We start from the raw sequence: 18,131 nt of genomic DNA, 5'->3' as shown, positions 1-18,131 counted from the left end.
TAGCTTTTTGTCATGAAACAGGCTGCCTTCATTCCTTTCTTAGGCAACCATAGCTGTATCCCCAATGCTGAGACCTCCTTCCCGGACAATAACTTCTTCTTGCACCTCACAGCCCTTGAAGACATCCAACCTGGAGAGGTAAGAACCCAAAATGGTTTGATCTTTTTAAAAATTGTTTTTTTAAACCATTACCAATTAGGGAACATGGCAAAAAGTCACATATTGCAAAATCATAATACATTCATGAGTCACAGGAGAGCTCGGTCTAATATTGCATAGTAAAACTGCAATTGTACAATAAACAGAAAAAAAACTTCACTCAAGCAATGAATAATAGCAGAGAAATGGACTCTGAACACGTTCACACTTTAACCCTCTACTTGGGGCTTGAAGGCCAGATTCTCAGTGGCTGTAACCTTGCATGCCTGAACATGCCAGGACTGAAAGGAAGGAATATCTTTCCACATACGAATTATTGTAAATCTAGCAGCCGGTAGCACTCCACCTGTCAGCCAACTATAGCACCTAGGCAGGGTCTGCCACCCAACTTCCATAAGATAATTGAATTAGGAAATGGTGTATTAAGGAGATTTCTGACTCTACTTTCCCTCATAAAACAGCTACATGGCAACACTCCCACCACATATTTAAAAGAAAAAAAAGATGGTGGTATATGTTTTGTGCAAGAGCTTCATCGTAAGTTCAGCTCTCCTCAGACATAGGGAGGCTTGGTGCTAGCCGCCATATCGTTGTCCAATCACGTCCATCCAAATTCAGCCCCCAGATCATTATTCCAAGCTGTTATCAGAGCCTGTGGCATCCCTCACCCATCATACTTCCTGGCTTTGACTCTCTGCCCAGTTCACCCTGCTACAATTTCCCATAGATCTGCACTTCTTCATATGAATCTCTGTGGCCCTGGAAATAAGCATATCATGGTCAGAGAGATCACAATTCTTCCAAAGCTTATCAAAAGACAACCATTGTTGTGCTTCAAAGAGTGGCCACATGAACGTTAACCCTTTAAAATACCACTTCTCAATTTCCAGTATAAATAAAATCCACAGTAAAACATTTTCCCACAGCAATGCCAGAGGCAACATTGCTGTTGGACAGCACTTCACAAACCTACAAGCTGCCCTCCATACGCACGAAGCATGAGCCAGTATGAGAGTGCCCCTGCCAATCCCTCGCACCACATGCCAGTAAAAATAGTAATGAGTCCAAATTCAAGGTATAAGCCTGGGCTCTCTGCAAGCGCAGCCAGGTAGCCAGTGGAGATGACTTGGCCCCACAATCAGCATCATCCTACAACTCCTGCTGCAACTTGAAGTCCATCCACAGTCATTCAGATTCTGACAGTGGTATCAGAAATTGTTGAACCACCTTAACCACCATTATTGTGCTCTCATGATAGATTCTGAGTTGTGCAGGGTAGAGCATGGCATATTGAATCCCCTTCTCGCAGGGTTGTGTGTTCGCCTCGAGGAAACATTGATAACTTCTGCTGCAGGTCAGCCAAGAAGTCTAGGTAGATCCTTGAGGCCTTTAACAGTAGATGCTTGTCAGAGAAGTCGTACAGCTGAATTTAAACCACTTGGGGCCATGCACTATTGGCCAGGAACAGAGCCTGATCAATTTTTATAACATAGTTTTGTATATGCAAGTTCAGCAGCATTGGCGGCCATTTAAGAATTCCACTGGCAGTCATGAAAGTGAAAAAAGTAGAATAGATATCTAATCTAATTTAATCTCTGTATTTATCAACCACTTTCCAAAGCAGTTTACATTTAAAACAATGTAAAAAATCAATCACTGTCAAGATGACACATGATGGCATACAATACCGTTACTAACATTAGTACAAACATATTTTTGAAGCAGATGAGTTTTTAAACATTTTTGAAAGGAGACAAATTGTGTTTCAAAGCTATAGGCAGATTATTTCAAAGTTGCACAGCTTGAAAGAAGAAGAGGGTGATTCCAAAACTTTAGAACATAAGAGTAGCTATAATGGGTCAGACCAATGGTCCATCTAGCCCATTATCCTGTTTTCCAAACAGTGACCAAGCCAGGTCACAAGTACCTGGCATGAATTGTAACGGGGACAAAGTTAAACTGAGTCAAATAGCCTGGAGCTGCACCATGTAATATCTTAAAAGTGATATAAGAAGACTTTAACACTAATCTAGCATGAACTGGGAGCCAGTGAAGTTTTCTCAACAAGGGTGTTGAATTATCAAACTTACATCACCTAAAAATTAGAGCAGCTGTTTTTTATGTCAGCAAATTTAATTACCTCACTAGTTATTCTCATCTCTAGATTATTTATAAATATGTAAAAAAGCAGTGATCCCAGCACAGACCCCTGGGGAACCCCACTTTCTACCCTTCTCCATTGAAAATACTGACTATTTAACCCTACTCTCTGTTTTCTATCTTTTAACTAGTTTTTAATCCACAAAGGACTTTGCTTCCTATCCCATGACTCTAATTTCCTCAGGAGTCTTCCATGAGGTATTTTGTTAGATGCCTTTTGAAAATCCAGATACACAGTATCGACTGTCTCACCTTTATTCACATGCTAATTCACCCCTTCAAAGAAATTTAGTAGACTAGCGAGGCAAGATTTCCGTTGTCTAAATCTATGTTGGCTTTGTCTCATTAATCCATGCTTATGTATATTCTCTGTAATTTTGTTCTTTATAACAGTCTCTACCATTTTGCCTAGTACTGATGTCGGGCTTGCCGGTCTGTAATTTCCCAGATCACCTCAGGAACCCATTTTAAAAATTGGCATTACATTGGCCACACTCCAGTAGTCTGCTACCATTCTTGATTTTAAAGATATATTACGAACAATAGCTCTGTAAGTTCATTTTTCAGTTCTATTAGTACTCTGGGATTTATACCATCCGGTTCAAGCAATTTGCTACTCTTCAGTTTGTCAAATTTTCCCATTCCATCTTTCAGGTTTACAGAGATTTGTTTCAGTTTCTCTGACTCATCAGCATTGAATACCATTTCTGCCACTGGTCTGTACCATTTTGCCCGGCACCATCGTCAGGCTCACCGATCTATAATTTCCCGGATCACCCCTGGAACCTTTTTTAAAAATTGGCGTTACTCATCACCCTCCAGTCTTGCCATTCCTTATGCTGTTTCATATTATCTTCAGTCAGATCCTTCTATTTTCTGAAGGATGTTCTTTTAGCACTAATAGTCTATATTTGTGTTTTTGTTTGACTGTCCAGGAAATCTGCATCAGTTATCTCGATTGCTGCCAGAGGGAACGCAGCAGACACAGCCGCCACAAAATACTCAGGTAAGGGAAGTAGGGTAGAGAGAATTTTCTAGTTTGTCACACTGGTTCATCTGCTTAGGTGCTAGTAAGATAGCAAAGCTCCTTCCTTCTTTCTGTGTAATTGTCTGTTCCCCTCCCTCGCATCTGTAGACAGTCTTTTAGAAATACTTGCTGTTCCTTCACCCCCCCCCCCCCCCCCCCGTTTCATTCTAGTGCTGCATACTGGTCCCTTCTTCCATCACTACCCCAAGACTCTGAGCTCAGCTAGATCCATGAGGGACATTTCAGACTGGCCTGGCTTCTCTGTATTGCTGCTTTTGAACATGTACCAAAAATGCAGTGGAAGAAGACCTTAGTCTTGACCTAAAATAGTGCTGTTCAGTTCTAGTCTTTGAGTCTTAGATCTTAAGGACAGTCACAATTGTATTTATTCCATTTTTGTTCCACTATCACAAGTGGTTATTGGTGGATTCCAGATTCAGCATATGACATAATAGATTAAGGAACATGAACCAATGTCATATACATGAAACACTTTCAGATATTTGTTTCAGGAACCATACTAATTTGCACAGGCTTGTTACCATGAAAATCAAAGATCTGCTCATGACTGGAGTTAACAGCTCTTAAAGACTCATGCGTGGATCTGACCATAATAGAGCCTGTCAGTTGCGCAGTTGTTGGCAGCTGCAGGATTATAAACTTGTGAAGCTGGAAATGCGATAACCTCCATGCCAGTATTTGATAGAACCTATTTTCTCACAGTGCTGTTGTTTCAGTCTTTTTTTTTATTCACTTTATCATACACTGTTGCACTATAAGCCCTTCAATGTAGGGACTTTCAGCAACTATTGTTGTGCTCATTCTTTCTTTAGTTACTAGTGTATGTGCTCTGTATGTGACCCCTGCATTCATCTCTGTAGCTGTTTTCTTCTCTCTGCTGCTTTAGAGTGATGCTGCATTAACCTTGTCATTCACCTCTTTTTATCTCATTAAACTGACCACTGATTTCTGTAATCTTAATCCACTGTAACTGACACACATTTTAATAGCGGGAATGTTATTCTTGGTACAATTACTGACTTTTTCACTCTGAGTCACATGACTGGCTTGCTGCTGAACCAAAAACAGCCAAATTAAAGTTATTGCTTTTGTTTCATTCACAGGGAGAACTACCTGTTCATTTGCTCCTGTCCCAAATGCCTGGAGCAGGCCGAAGATGCCAGTGTAACCTCAGAGGAGGAGGAGGAACCTGAGGGAGAGACAGATGATGCTGAATTAGAGGACGAAATGACAGATGTGTGATATTGCATGAGGAAGCACCACTGATAGATGGCTTCAATGTGGCACACAGGATCTGCAGGGATAGTGGTCATATCTTGGAAACGGCAGGCGGGGAGCCCTTTCATACCCATTTGCTGTTTCTACTCACAACTTCTGTCACCTACCCAACGTGGGATAAACCTGCAGAATCCGGTGAACCCTGTGCCGTTTGCTCGCCACATTCCTGCCCATAATCAGATCTGACCTTGGGACAGGGAAAGGAAGGCAGCTGGGTTAAAACAAAAAAAAATAGCACAGTCAGAACTTGAACCTCATTCCCGAATTGCATGTATTATTAAGAAAAGATTCAATGAAATGTAAGAAAAGTTAAAATGTGAGGTGGTCCTATACTGTTGCTGCAAATCTTAGGGTTCAGTAGTTGAGCACTGCTGCAGCTTCGTAGCTGAGCCTATGCCAGTTATTCTAGCTCCTGTCCTTTCAGGATTTCCTAACTCTACAGAAATGTACCCTATCCTTGTGCATATGGCTCCTAATGACTAAGCAAGCTTGTTGCTCTGTTCTCAGACACAGTTGTAGAATGACAGGTTTGTCAGCTATTTCAGAGCTGGGGGAAAGGGAAGCTTCTTAGAAGCTTTCCAGAGGACTTTGGCATTGCCACATTGTTTTACCAGTTTTCTGGCTTTTTCTCTGGGAGCTCCTCTTCCCAGGTAGCAACAGCTTTTATGGCCCAGGGCGCACAGCACATGAGTTCCAACATGGCTGAACTGCCCTTATAGACTCCATCCACAGTGGGAATCTGCTCTGAGCACATTCTCCCTTTTATGCCATCTGTCCATTGTCAGGGTTCAGTGACTTTGGATGCTAATGTAAGTTCTGATTCAGACTGTCACAATTTACATTCTTTGCCCATCAGGGATTTGCATACCTAAGGTGCTCTATCTTCTTTTCCCCCTTTGATGCTGGACGTTATTAATGGGAAGGGAAACTTATGAAGAATGTCATGAAAATTAATATGCAAGGCTGTATCACACATATATAGCGAGATAGCTGCAAACTCATATATGTAAGCATCCAGGGCTGGGAGATCAGGCAGTAGGACCATCTTTAGCAAGGATGCTGGTCACCTCCGTACTTTGCAGTTGACCTGCTGATGCACTAAAGCAAACTTGGCATGGAAGAATCTGAAAGTGGTACATTACTGTTGGCCAGTGACACTTAACTCATGGTGCTCAGGAGGGACATATAGTCTTAGTTTTATAACTTGCCTTGAAAGGAATTCTGCTGCAGGTGAGACATAGAAAAAATTGGGTTTGAAACATTTACATGTGCTTAGCGTTTCAGGTCCCTGAATATGGTAAATTTAAAGGTTAAAATAGCACTTAACAGAAAAAACATCTGCATGCTTTTATTCTTTAGCAGCAGAAGAGAGGGATTCTAAAGTACACAGTAGGAAAAAAGCACCAAAGGCCTCCAAGGTTGGGATAGCAAAGCAGTTCCTTAACTGCTTTGCTATCCCAACCTTGGAGGCTTTTTTTCTGCTTTTATTCTTTGACATTTAGAGAGTTTGCTGTACCAATATAGGAATAATTAACTAGGAACAAAGTTCAGGTTAATGAGCTGCATGCAAGGTGCGCTAATAGTATGTCTTACGGTATAATATGAGAGAGCCTGTAGTTGTTTGGCAGAGGAGTTAGTAATTCCTTTTCCCAGCATCTATAATGCACGCCTCATAAAACACTTAACAAAGCTGTGTCTGCAGAGGTAAAAATGCTTAATGGGTCAGACCTTTAGTGATTTATAAAACATCTCCACCTTATTCCCATCATTCTTTATAGAGTCCACTTACAGAATAGCATCAGTTATGTTCATAAATTGCTTAATTGGCACTCAGTTGGCAATAAGTACCAAATTGGCTTTAACGAGGGTTTATTAGCACTAGCATGCATGTATTTATTTAGTCGTTCATTCATTCTTATATCCCACGATTATCCAAAAACAATTTTCGGTTCAATGTGACTTACATTTAACATTCAGGATTACATTGCTATACAATTATGATTGGTATGAAACAGTAATTAATGGTATGATTAGCCAAGGGATTTCTTGAAAAGACAGGTTTTTAGTTCTTTTCTGAACTGGAGGTAGTTAGTGATGCTTCTTATGACCTTGGGAATTGAGTTCCACCATTTGGAGCCCAGGTAGCTAAATCCAGCTGTATAAACGGATTTGCAGGTTATCTTTCTGCATTTGGGTAGATGGAGCCGTAGGTATCCTCTGGTTCCTGGACATGCATTTCTTGGTGATAGTTCAATTAAGTCTAGCATGTAGTCAGGAGACATACCGAACAGTATTATATCGAATAGTATTTTGGTAATTAATGTGCCAGTTTTAAAGAATATTCTGGCCTTTATTGGGAGCCAGTGTAACATGACTAGTAATGGGGTTACTGTGTCGTATTTTGACTTCTTGAATATTAGTCTTACTGCTGTGTTTTGAACTGTCTGGAGTGATTTCAGTGTCCTTTCTTTACATCCTACGTATGCTGCATTGCAGTAGTCCAGTTTGGGTAATATTAAAGATTGTGCTATTAGACAGAATGTGTGGGGAAATAGTCTCTGATCCTTCTCAGTTTCCATAGAGTTTTGAAACTCTTTGATGTGACTGCTGAAACCTGGTTTTACGCAGGTAGCTGACTTATGGCTTTTCTATAAATTTAGCATCTAATTTCTATAGCGCCCAACTGCAATGGGGTCAGTGGCGTAGCCAGAAGGCAATTTTTGGGTGAACCAACAGGTTGGATGGATGGGCACTAGAGAAACACCTGCCACCTGATATGACCTGGCCATGCCCCTACTCCACACCTACCACACTCCCATTAACTTCAATGGGAGTAGCAGTGCTGGTCTCAATGGCTGCAGGCCATATTGAGAGCTGGGGGAAATATAAGAGGGGTACACTCTTCATCCTCCACTGAGCCACGGTCCTCTCCCTACAAGTCCAGCACGTTCTGCCTTTCTGATCCTGCCCCAACCCATCATCCCTCGCTGTCACTGCCTTTTCTCCCGCACTCCGGGTACAGCCGTCCAGGAGCGTTCAGCGTTGCCTGCGTGCCTGCCCTGAAATTATTCTCCCCACCGCTGCTCCTTTCCCTCTTCTCCTGCTGTCTCTTTCCTTCCTCCTATTATCCAGCATCTCTCCTTCCCTAGCTCTGCTATCTCCCCCTCTCCCTCTAACCCCTGCCATGCACCTGGCCAGTCTACTTTTATTTGCATCTTTCTGCTCTAGATGTTGCTGGTAGGGGTAATGATTTCACATATTGCCAATGGCCAGCTGCTGGCATCATATGTGAATTGCTACCCTTTCCAGCTTTCTGTGGAGGGGAAAGATGCATTTAAAGGAAGATCAGGGTAGGGGGTGGGAGAAGCCCACTGCAGGGGTGTCAGTGAGGGTAGGGCTTTGGTACTTGGAACTAGAGCTCAGCTTAAGCTACCTCTGCGAAGGGGGGGAGGGAGTTTTGTAAAATCTCCTTGGAGCTGTAGAGACATTTAACATTTTGTTAAATTCTTATTTATTAAAGATAAGATACAAATCACTTAGATAATACCATAGGCATTAATGAAACAGAACTTGCAATAAACCAGTATGAAAAACAATTTTAAATTCCTTTGTTTTCCCTACCCACCCCCTGTTTCTAACCCCCTTCCCCTCTATCTCCTTATCCCTCCCTTAAATGCTTTATCCACCGCTGCATGGTCAAAATAGCTGTGACCTTCTCTTCAGTGGGATTCCTTAAACCAGAACCAGGAATAAAAATAGCAAAGCAGGCATCAGGCACTCTCCAATTAATCAAAACAGCCATGAAGGCCAATGTCATCATTGGTTTTGTTTTCTTTTTTTAAACTATGGGCGAACCCAAAAGTGTGAAATCAGCAAAACGGAAGAGTTGAAGTTGCAGGGGCAAGTGCTGGGTAGTTTTATGGGTAGACAGGTCCAGAATCAATGTCCAGGCTCGGTCCCTGCAGCATTCTTTTTTTTTTTTTTTTGCCCGTCGCCGGCAGCGCTGCCATTCACTCACACAGGCAGCTCAGCTCCCTTTTGCCGCGTCCATCCGGCCCTTTCTGATGCACTTCCTGTTTACGTATTGCCAGATGGACGCAGCAAGGGTGTGCGGAGCTGCCTGTATGAATGGCGGCGATGGGCGAAAAGAAGAATTCTGCAGGGACTGAGGCAGTGGCAGGGCCTGGGGAGGAGAAGAAGTTCAGGCACGCAGGGCCAGGCAATGCTGAACGCTCCAGACGGCCGTACCTAGAGTGGGAGAAAAAGCAGGGACAGCAAAGAATGTTTGGCGGGCAGGCGGGCCTCGAGGGAAAGTGGCTGGGCCCGGGCCCATCCAGGCTCGCCTGTGGCTATGCCCCTGGAGTATTGATATGGGAGGTACATGGGAAGATGGCACACTTCAATGCAAAAAACAGAATATTGCAAGTTGAGCATGTTGAGTACCAACATTTAAGCATGCACATTGACGCCCATTATAGAGATGGTGTAAGTGGTCATGCTTAAATTTAGGCACATTGCTGCCTACTTAATAGTGTTCTATAACCAGATCTGGGCACTCAAGATGTCATTACAGGATACTAGCTCAGTGCGCAATATTTCAGCACCATTTATAAAACGACCTTGTGTGTAGATCGTGGCAGTGTTTTTTTTTTGTGCACACTGATATATTTTGTTCAGTATAAAGCAGCACTCCTACATTTCACAAAACCTAGGACAAATGTCAACTCGGCTCTCTAATGGAATTAAATGTTACTTGCTGCTTTATTGTAAGGTTACCAGAAGTGCTGCAGAACAAATTGGCCTTTTTCTTCTTTGTGTGTTAAGTTACTTCTGCTTCCCTGAATCCTTGAGCTATAGGACTTTGAGTCTTGTATTCCTTATAATTCCTGCCTGATATAATGACTGATTCATATTAACATGGGGCTTGAGTTTTTTGTTATGTTTGTGCACTGTTGTCTAGCCTCAGCTGGTAGAGTTGCACAGCTGAGTACTTGTTTTTGATAACACCTGATCATGCTTCAGTAGCAGGATCTGCTCTCCAAACAGTATAAAAAATAAAAGGATCGGATTGGTAGGCCTGGCTCATAGAAGGCTAGAGTCTGCCCTTTTGAATTTTTCGGAGGCCTTTGTAAGTCAAGTCATGGGAAATGCATGTAAAAGTTACTTCCATCCGTTCTTTGAACAATATACTGCATGTCCATCTCTCCCACTCACCTGTTTTCTAAGATTTTTATTCTGGTTTTTTTTTAGAATTAAGAGATACATTGGAGTGCACCTCTGGTGACTTTCCGATTACTATAAAAAAAATTATTTTTTCATGCTTCTAAGTTCTTGTATGAGTTGTTTCATATTCACCTGTTGATAAATCAAGATGGTTGTTGCTTTAACTTCTGAAGATAGAAACTCGCTCTTGTTCTCATGTCCAGCCAGGTACAGTTACATACTTTACTAAAGCAGGCACTTTGATCTTGTTTATAATGAAGAACACTCTGTGCGTCCCCTTTCAGTCAATAGTTTCCTGATTTTGTAGAGCAGTGGCTGTTAAAGCCCTCAAACAAGTCTGCTTTTTCTGGGTAACCAAACCAGGCAAAACTGCCTGGAGCTCATGGGAGTAATTTTTTTTAAATAACTTGAGCAGACAGAAGAGTGCTGTACTTGCTCGAGTAGGTGCTTAAAATTGCTCATAACATATCACCACTGTTCCCTCTAAGCTGAGCAGGAGTCCTTCACCTACAGTCCTGCCAGGGGGGGTGGGGGTGCTGTTTCACTGTTGCATTTTCAATAGTGAGGGACTGGCAAACTGCAGGACTCCAGGGCATCTACCTGGCTCTAGTGATTGAAAACAAAATATTGAAGCACTGCTCCCTCCCCCCCCTCACATCAGTGTAGTTGGATGATTCCTGCTCAGCTTAGGTGCTATGCGCTGCTCCCTCTATGTTTTTGTATGGTATAGGCAAATTGATATGGGAGGGAAGAATAAGAAGAACCACAAATTTACCAGTAGTGAAGAAGCAGGCCTGGGGGAAAGCACCTAAAACAATATCGAAAAACAGCTATTGCCAGTTTCTCTATCCTCGCTACACTTCTCAAATGTGGAAAATTTTGTTTAAGCTGTTAATTATTGAAGTAAGACTGCATCGTCTGTAAAAGCATTTTTTTCCCCCCTCGATTCTTACTAACCCAGGTCCCCTCCTATTTTCAGATGAGTGACTACATGAGTGTTTTATTTAAGAAGGGGATTTGCTGCTGGTTGTGTATGAAAGCTGTAGGTGATATAACTGATGCCAAAAATTATGTATATAAGAAAGTGATGGCTACATGTTTTTGAGCCAAAAATCGCCTAAAGAACCTGCCAAGTAATACTTTGCAAAAGGTCAGGGCTTGAGGATTCAGTGCAGTTACTGTTGGCAGTGGCAGCATTTGGATTGATTCTCTGGTGTAGGAATAACTATATTCTGTTTACATAAGGCTTCATCCTTCCCAAATATAAGGCCATGCATGACAAGTGGTAGTTCCTTTCTCATCAGTTGACTAATAATCAAAATGCAGAGCTAAATTTTGGTTGGGGGGGGGAGGGTTTCTTCCCTTTTAGTGCAGGCTCTTCAGCACAAGGCCAAAGGTCAATGCATGAGCCAGTCTCTACGCTCACACAAATAGGAAGGGAGACATTTGCATTTGATGTGTGTGTGTTGGGGGGGGGGGGGGGGGGGTTATGCTTTGGTACTTTGCATGTCATTAGGCCACCATTAGCCAGATCCCCTGAATCTATTCTCCCTTAGATTGAACCCTCCAGTGACAGAAAGATAAATACCTACACTGCTTTCTATTACTTTTGCACTTGCAGACAGTATATAATACATAAATTTAAATGTAAACATCCCTACATAATCTCAATCCTGAAAGCCCTAGGGGAGCACTTACCATCCATAGAGTTCCACTCTTGTAGAAAGACCACTGTTTCCGGCTTGAACCTCCTCACTCTCACACAAGTCTTCCTTCTGTACCTTGCCCTTTCTACCCAATAATCAGAGTTGGCAGAAAGAGAAAGAATGCAAGTCATCTTTTCTTTTCCTTCTCTATAACTAGCTATGTCCGTGATCATAGTTACAGAAGAAGAGAGCAGGACCTCATTTGGTGGGCAGCAGTGCTCTTGGCTACCAAGGACACAGCAGGATGCTATATTGGACTGGTGGTTGCAGTTGCAGTGGCAGTACAAGTACCTTCAGGATTGAGTGATGCTACTTTGCACTAGCCCCAGCCTGCAGGCACATGTGGTTGTTTACAGCTTGCTGTCAGTTTTTGTGACACACCTCTGAACTCAGGATACAGCAGCATGTCTGAAAACATTGGTATAGGCCAGGAGCTTTCAGCCTAGTCCTTGGGACACACCAAGCAATTCAGGATTTCAGGACACCTTCAGTTTACTCCAGAGAGAGATGTGCATGTATGCAGATTTATCTTTTGTGGCAACCAGACTGCCTTGGTATGCCCCAAAGACTAGGGTGAGAAGCCCTGGTGTAAGCGAGGCCCTCTTAAGGTGAGATGCCTGTAAAGGCATTTTGACCTAGAAAACAGATTGAATAAAAATGTTATTTTTCAAGAAACTACATTTGATGATGTTTTATGGTGATACTATACTCATGTAATTGAGCCAACTGTGTACCACCATGTCATAGTGGGAAGACTATCCTAAGAAAAGGAATGCTGTTATAGAAAAAAATCCAGAGCAGGGACAAGGAGGCTGAGATGCAAACAGCTTGGTTGATTAAATTTATTGAATAGGAAATAGCTCTGTTGGTGGAGGAGTGGCCTAGCACAGCATTTCTCAACTTCTTCAAGCCAAGTACCTCCTTACTCAAACATATTTCAACCAAATATCCTTGAGCTGCAATTTGCTCTTGCAGATGTACATTCCAAAACATTGTCAATAAAGGCAGCAAGATGTATTTTCTGTTTTGTGATTAGGTCATTTGATTTTTTTCAAATGAGGTTGAACCTTGGCTCTGGTTCTTTGTTTGCTTTCCTCTGTCTACTCTTAACTCTCTTACTAAAGTCAAGTGTTGTTGTACTAGGATAGAACAAAGGTGCATCAAGCCCAGTATCCTGTTTCCAATTGTGGCAAATCTAGGTCACAAGTACCTGGCAAGATCCCAAAACAGATTTTATGCTGTTTATCCTAGAAATAAAACAGTGGATTTTTCCCAAATCCATCCTTGGCTTTACCGTCTAAGATGTTGAATATGTAAACCTAACACCAAATGTGCCCTTTTGCACCATGGTAGCACCTGTTGATTCTTACTATAGGCACCTTGAGCATATAACTTTGAGAAGGCAATACATACATTTAAGGTAAGTTTTTGCCAAGCTGTTCAGAACATTAGCTCCCACCTGTAGAGCAGGATTCATGACTTGAACATGAGCACAGTCAAAGACAGCTACTGTGCAGGTGGGGTGGGGGTCACCTACCTCATGTGGGCTTTCCCAATTAGTGTAGGTTTATGTAATTTGGTATTAACAGCCACAGCAGTAGTTGTTGAATAAGGTACACCTAGCAGAGGTGGTTAGTATGGAAGATTAGGCATGAGGATTTGTTTACCACCTTTTTAAGAAACGTACAACACTGTGTACAGGCTGAATAGCTGTGATATGCTGAACCATGGCCTTTAAGTGATCATCTCTACAGTTTTCCTCAAGAGCATGTGTCCAGGAGAGGAACTTGAAAGCCTGAAGTTCACCAACATACAAGGAACTAGGCCACAATTACCACAGCAGGGATTCTGAGATTTAAAACACATCATAAGTAGTTTTGATAGCATGAGTGTCACATTATACTCTGCAACAGCTAGCCTCTATCTTTTGCAAGATGGTGCGTTAAGATTGTATCATATAAAGCCCATGGTCAGCTATTCTGAAAAGCTCACACAGTTTTGTCTCACCTATTATAACACACAAGTAGAGGATGCTGCCCACTTTCAGGATCCCCTGCCACCCTTACTTGTAGTGCACGTGCATCAGTGTAAGTGCAGTAAAACATTTTGGCAGATAAACTTAAGAGCCATGCAGTTTATCCATTTTGAGCTTCCATACCATTTAGCACAGCTCCTACTCAATTTTGCATTCCCATCATGTACAAGACAAAATACTTGTGCTAGGCCCAAGCTTTCTTTAATGTATGTCTAGGTGTCAGCAACCACAGCACTGTAATTTTAATTTTTTTTTTTTTTTCAAAATCTGTATAGAAATGCAACTAATCCAACAGAAATCACTATTGCAAGAAATACTAGTTTAAGCTTAATGGATGCCTGGGCATTGGCATTCAAACTCAACCAGGAAAAAAAACTCACTGCCTTATTCTCTCTTCTCACCACAAAACAAACCTCCTTTCATAAAAACCCTGGAACATGCTCTCCCAATATCAGACAAACTGAAGATTCTTGGAATTACTATTGACACCAACCTAACCCTGGAGAGCCAAGCCTCTGCCACCATGCAGAAAATGGTCCATGCAATGTGCAAACTCAAACGGATCAAACAATTCTTCCCTACAGAAACTTTCCATAACATAATTCAAACAATGGTACGTGTTAACTACTGTAACGCCCGTTTATGCGGGATGCAAAGAACAGATCTTAAGGAAACTCCAGACTGCGCAGAACAAGGCAGCTAGACTCATTTTCGGAAAGACAGGATTTGAAAGTGCTAAATCTCTATTCAAAATACTGCACTGGCTACCAATCAAGTAACGAATAGCCTTCAAAATTTGCACTCTGGTCCACCAAATAATCCATGGTCTGGCCCCGACCTACATGACAGAACTTATCGACTTGCCAACTAGAATCATCAAGAACGTTTCTAAACATCCATTACCCAAACTGTAAAGGACTAAAATACAAATCAACATATGCATCCAGCTTTTCCTACATTTGCACACATGAATTCAAACATGCGTGGGATAAACATAAAGAAATCCTGTGCCGAAGGAATGGATCCTCAGGAGCTTAGTCAGGATCGGGAGGCGGGGCTGGTGGTTGGAAGGTAGGGTAGGGCTGGACAGACTTGTACGGTCTGTGCCAGAGCCAGTGGTGGGCAGTGGGACTGGTGGTTGGGAGGCGGGGATAGTGCTGGACAGACTTGTACGGTCTGTGCCAGGGCAGGTGGTTGGGAGGCGGGGATAGTGCTGGGCAGACTTATACGGTCTGTGCCCTGAAGAGCACAGGTACAAATCAAAGTAGGGTATACACAAAAAGCAGCAAATATGAGTTATCTTGTTGGGCAGACTGGATGGACCGTGCAGGTCTTTTTCTGCCATCATCTACTATGCACCCAGCTCTGGAACACATTACCTAGAAACATTAGAACTGTGAACACCCATCTAAAATTCCAAAAAGACCTCAAGACTCACCTCTTCCAGAAAGCCTACCCAGCAGACCCGAACTAATTCATTAACAATACATCACATCTATCGAACTAAGAAATGAACAATAACCCTTCCACATAATCCTATGTACGAATTTTACCACTCCAGTTATAATTAAGTGTACTTCTACCCTTATCCTACTCTGTATTGCTTACTAGAAGCTGTAGTTCCATTCCTGGAGACTTCAGCTTCATTGGGATTACTTCTCTCTATATGCTACTATATATTCGTCCCAGAGTTGTATTCTCTCTTCCGGAACCTTATCAGCTTCCTTGCACCTAGTGTTACTCTATTTTCCACTCTGTATATATTCCCAGAGTTGGTACTCTCCTCTCTGGAACCTGTAAGCCACATTGAGCCTACTGCCATGCGGGAAAATGTGGGATACAAATGTAAAAAATAAACTCAAACAATAAAAACCAAGAAAGAAGTAAGTCAAATTCAGAAGCTGGTATTTTGAATAGCTAACATTTCCACCTTAAACGAAAAACTACTGCCTGTTAACTTAAGGAGCAAGCCTGGTATGTTCTTGTATTTCCTTTCCTGTCGCTGTCAAGTACTTTAGATTTGTACAATGCCATAATGCATTATGCATCTAACTTCTCCTACATAAGTGCACAATTATGGAACGCACTCCCCAAAACTATGAAAACAATCCATAACCACCTAAATTTCAGGAAATCACTAAAAACCAACCTCTTAAAAAAGGCTTACCCCACCAATCCAACGTAAACCCCCACACCAGGCAACACAGCAATACCAATGATCGTACTGGACAATAGAGTGGAGGAGTGGCCTAGTGGTTAGGGTGGTGGACTTTGGTCCTGGGGAACTGAGTTCGATTCCCGGCACAGGCAGCTCCTTGTGACTCTGGGCAAGTCACTTAACCCTCCATTGCCTGCCGCATTGAGCCTGCCATGAGTTGGAAAGCGCGGGGTACAAATGTAACAAAAATAAATAAAAATAAAATATACAACCTTCACTTCCTCCCTCCTCATTCGACCACAACATAACCTTGTATTTGTTTCTCAACCGAACTTGGCGAATGCCTTTACGGTACTATGTAAGCCACATTGAGCCTGTAAGTAGGTGGGAAAATGTGGGGTACAAATGTAACAAAAATAATTTCACCCCCCCCTTTTTTTTTTTTAGATAAAGTTTTTATTTCTACCATAAATTAATTAGAAAAAATCTGAAAGTTCTTATTTTATTTCTAGAGACTTCTTGTTTTATAACTTGGAACAAAGACTAGAACAAAAGCAGTACAACCCTTAACAAGGCAGCATGAGCTTTACAATACTAATTACACTTCATCAATAGTTAGCAATCAAGGCAAAAACAAAAACCCACACAAGAACTTAAAGTACAATACTATCTATTTTAATACTAGTACAACTGTCTCAATAGCTTTTGAATCCCACACCTTGGTAGAATGTTTCATGAATCATGGCTGAGAACTTGATGAAGATAGAGGATTTCCACCAAGATGTTAAGAAACCAGATACCTACATAATATGTGCTCGGAATTTTATGACAATTCAGACACTTGGGCACAATACTTAAGCAAAATGTGAGCCCTGGTGGGTCAGCCAACAAGTGCTGAAAGTTATAAAAGTCTTTACAAAATGCTTCTCAGAAGTTTGGGACCTTTCCAGAAGGTACAAAAAGTTTCCATCAGAAATCCGTGAAAACACCTCCCCTACTCATGGTGCTTGGTTACCAAAAGGTCCATGGAGGCTGCATCGTTTCATACATTGGCACACTGGTAACATTCACAGGGATAGAGATCACAGCCCATGGAAGACCATGCTGCTCAAGAGAGCGACGGATCATATATCTAGAAAGCAAAAAAACAATTATTTTTGTGTGGCATTATAGCTCAAAGACCTTTCATAAAATTGCTTATCAAAATACTTACTACATATCTAGGGACCTAAGCTTGGATTTAGGTATATACAACCCAGGCAAAGGCTGGATTAGAGAGAAATGTGCTTTCCCCCCCCCAAACTCCATTCTCTGTTAAATGTTATGGCCAGTCCTATTGAGCAGCAAGCTGGTCCCTGGAGTAGCCTAGTAGTCAGTGCAGTGCACTGTAGAGAAGGGGACCCAGGTCCATATTCCACTCTAAACTGGTACACTTGTAGTGGAAAAGTGTGAGCCACCAGAAACCTACTGTAACTACATATAGGTGTAAAAAAATCAGCGCAGAAATCAATGCAAAGCGGTATATAGAATGTGCTTAGTTATATCTCAGCACCTACAACTATGCACCTTCATTTATACCAATGAAAACATGGTGTAAATCCCAGCACAGATTTAGGCACACTGGGCCATATTCTATAATTACGAGTGTAAATTTTGGAACACCCATGAAACACCCATTTTCCTACCCATAACCATGCCCCCCTTTTGCCTGCGCACATTAGAAGTTAGGCACACAGCATTACAGAATGTGCTTAGTGAGTTGCGCGCATAAATTCTAATTGTCAATTAGTGCTCATTATTACTTAAGAGCCATATCAACATTGGTTAGCTTGTTAAGCCAATACACTTGGATTTCAGCGTGGATCTCTAGGCATGCTATATAGGATCCGAGGGATAGTACCTTAAGTAGTCACTTTTCTTTATAAAATATTAGCCTAAGTAGCAAATGAGGCCATTTAAAATAGCCTTAGAGCAAGTATAAACTACGTGCAAACTTTCAAATGTTGCAATGAATGACTATAAAATTTTCAAAAAGCAAAGTCACAGCAAAGGAGACAAAAAGATGATGCTCAAAAAAAAAAAAAAAACTTCTACTGGACTCTAGAAAGTTCACAGCAAAGGTTTATTTGAAACGATCTGGACTCGACACGAGTCGTGTTTCGGACACTCAGGCCTGCCTCAGGAGTCCCTACAAACAATACACAACATATACATGGGGTGATATACACTATAAAAAAATATATAACGTATATGAGATAGAACAAGATAATACTAAATAGTACAATTATAAGCGAAAAGACTAAAATTAAACTTGTAAATAAAAATTATATATACGCATAGACTACTTTTATGTGTCTTAAAAAA

At 41.7% G+C, this 18,131-nt stretch overlaps 2 protein-coding genes across 2 annotated transcripts in view; one reads left to right on the top strand and one right to left on the bottom strand.

Moving 5' to 3' along the window:
• Window positions 1-10,355, top strand: part of SMYD5 (SMYD family member 5) — a 45,796-nt gene extending 35,441 nt beyond the window's left edge. Inside the window, exons 11-13 of the mRNA XM_030190955.1 lie at window positions 44-138; window positions 3,255-3,325; window positions 4,471-10,355. Of these exons, the coding sequence (XP_030046815.1) occupies window positions 44-138; window positions 3,255-3,325; window positions 4,471-4,609 (305 nt within the window). The 3' untranslated portion in view covers window positions 4,610-10,355. The remainder of the gene's footprint in view (window positions 1-43; window positions 139-3,254; window positions 3,326-4,470) is intronic.
• A 5,900-nt stretch (window positions 10,356-16,255) lies between these two features.
• PRADC1 (protease associated domain containing 1) overlaps window positions 16,256-18,131 on the bottom strand; it is a 56,548-nt gene continuing 54,672 nt past the window's right edge. Inside the window, exon 5 of the mRNA XM_030190954.1 lies at window positions 16,256-16,899. Coding sequence (XP_030046814.1) covers window positions 16,779-16,899 — 121 coding nt within the window. The 3' untranslated portion in view covers window positions 16,256-16,778. The remainder of the gene's footprint in view (window positions 16,900-18,131) is intronic.

The sequence above is a fragment of the Microcaecilia unicolor genome, chromosome 2 (assembly GCF_901765095.1).
Source record: "Microcaecilia unicolor chromosome 2, aMicUni1.1, whole genome shotgun sequence".
Lineage (NCBI taxonomy): Eukaryota > Metazoa > Chordata > Amphibia > Gymnophiona > Siphonopidae > Microcaecilia > Microcaecilia unicolor.
This window is presented reverse-complemented; position numbering and strand designations above follow the sequence as displayed.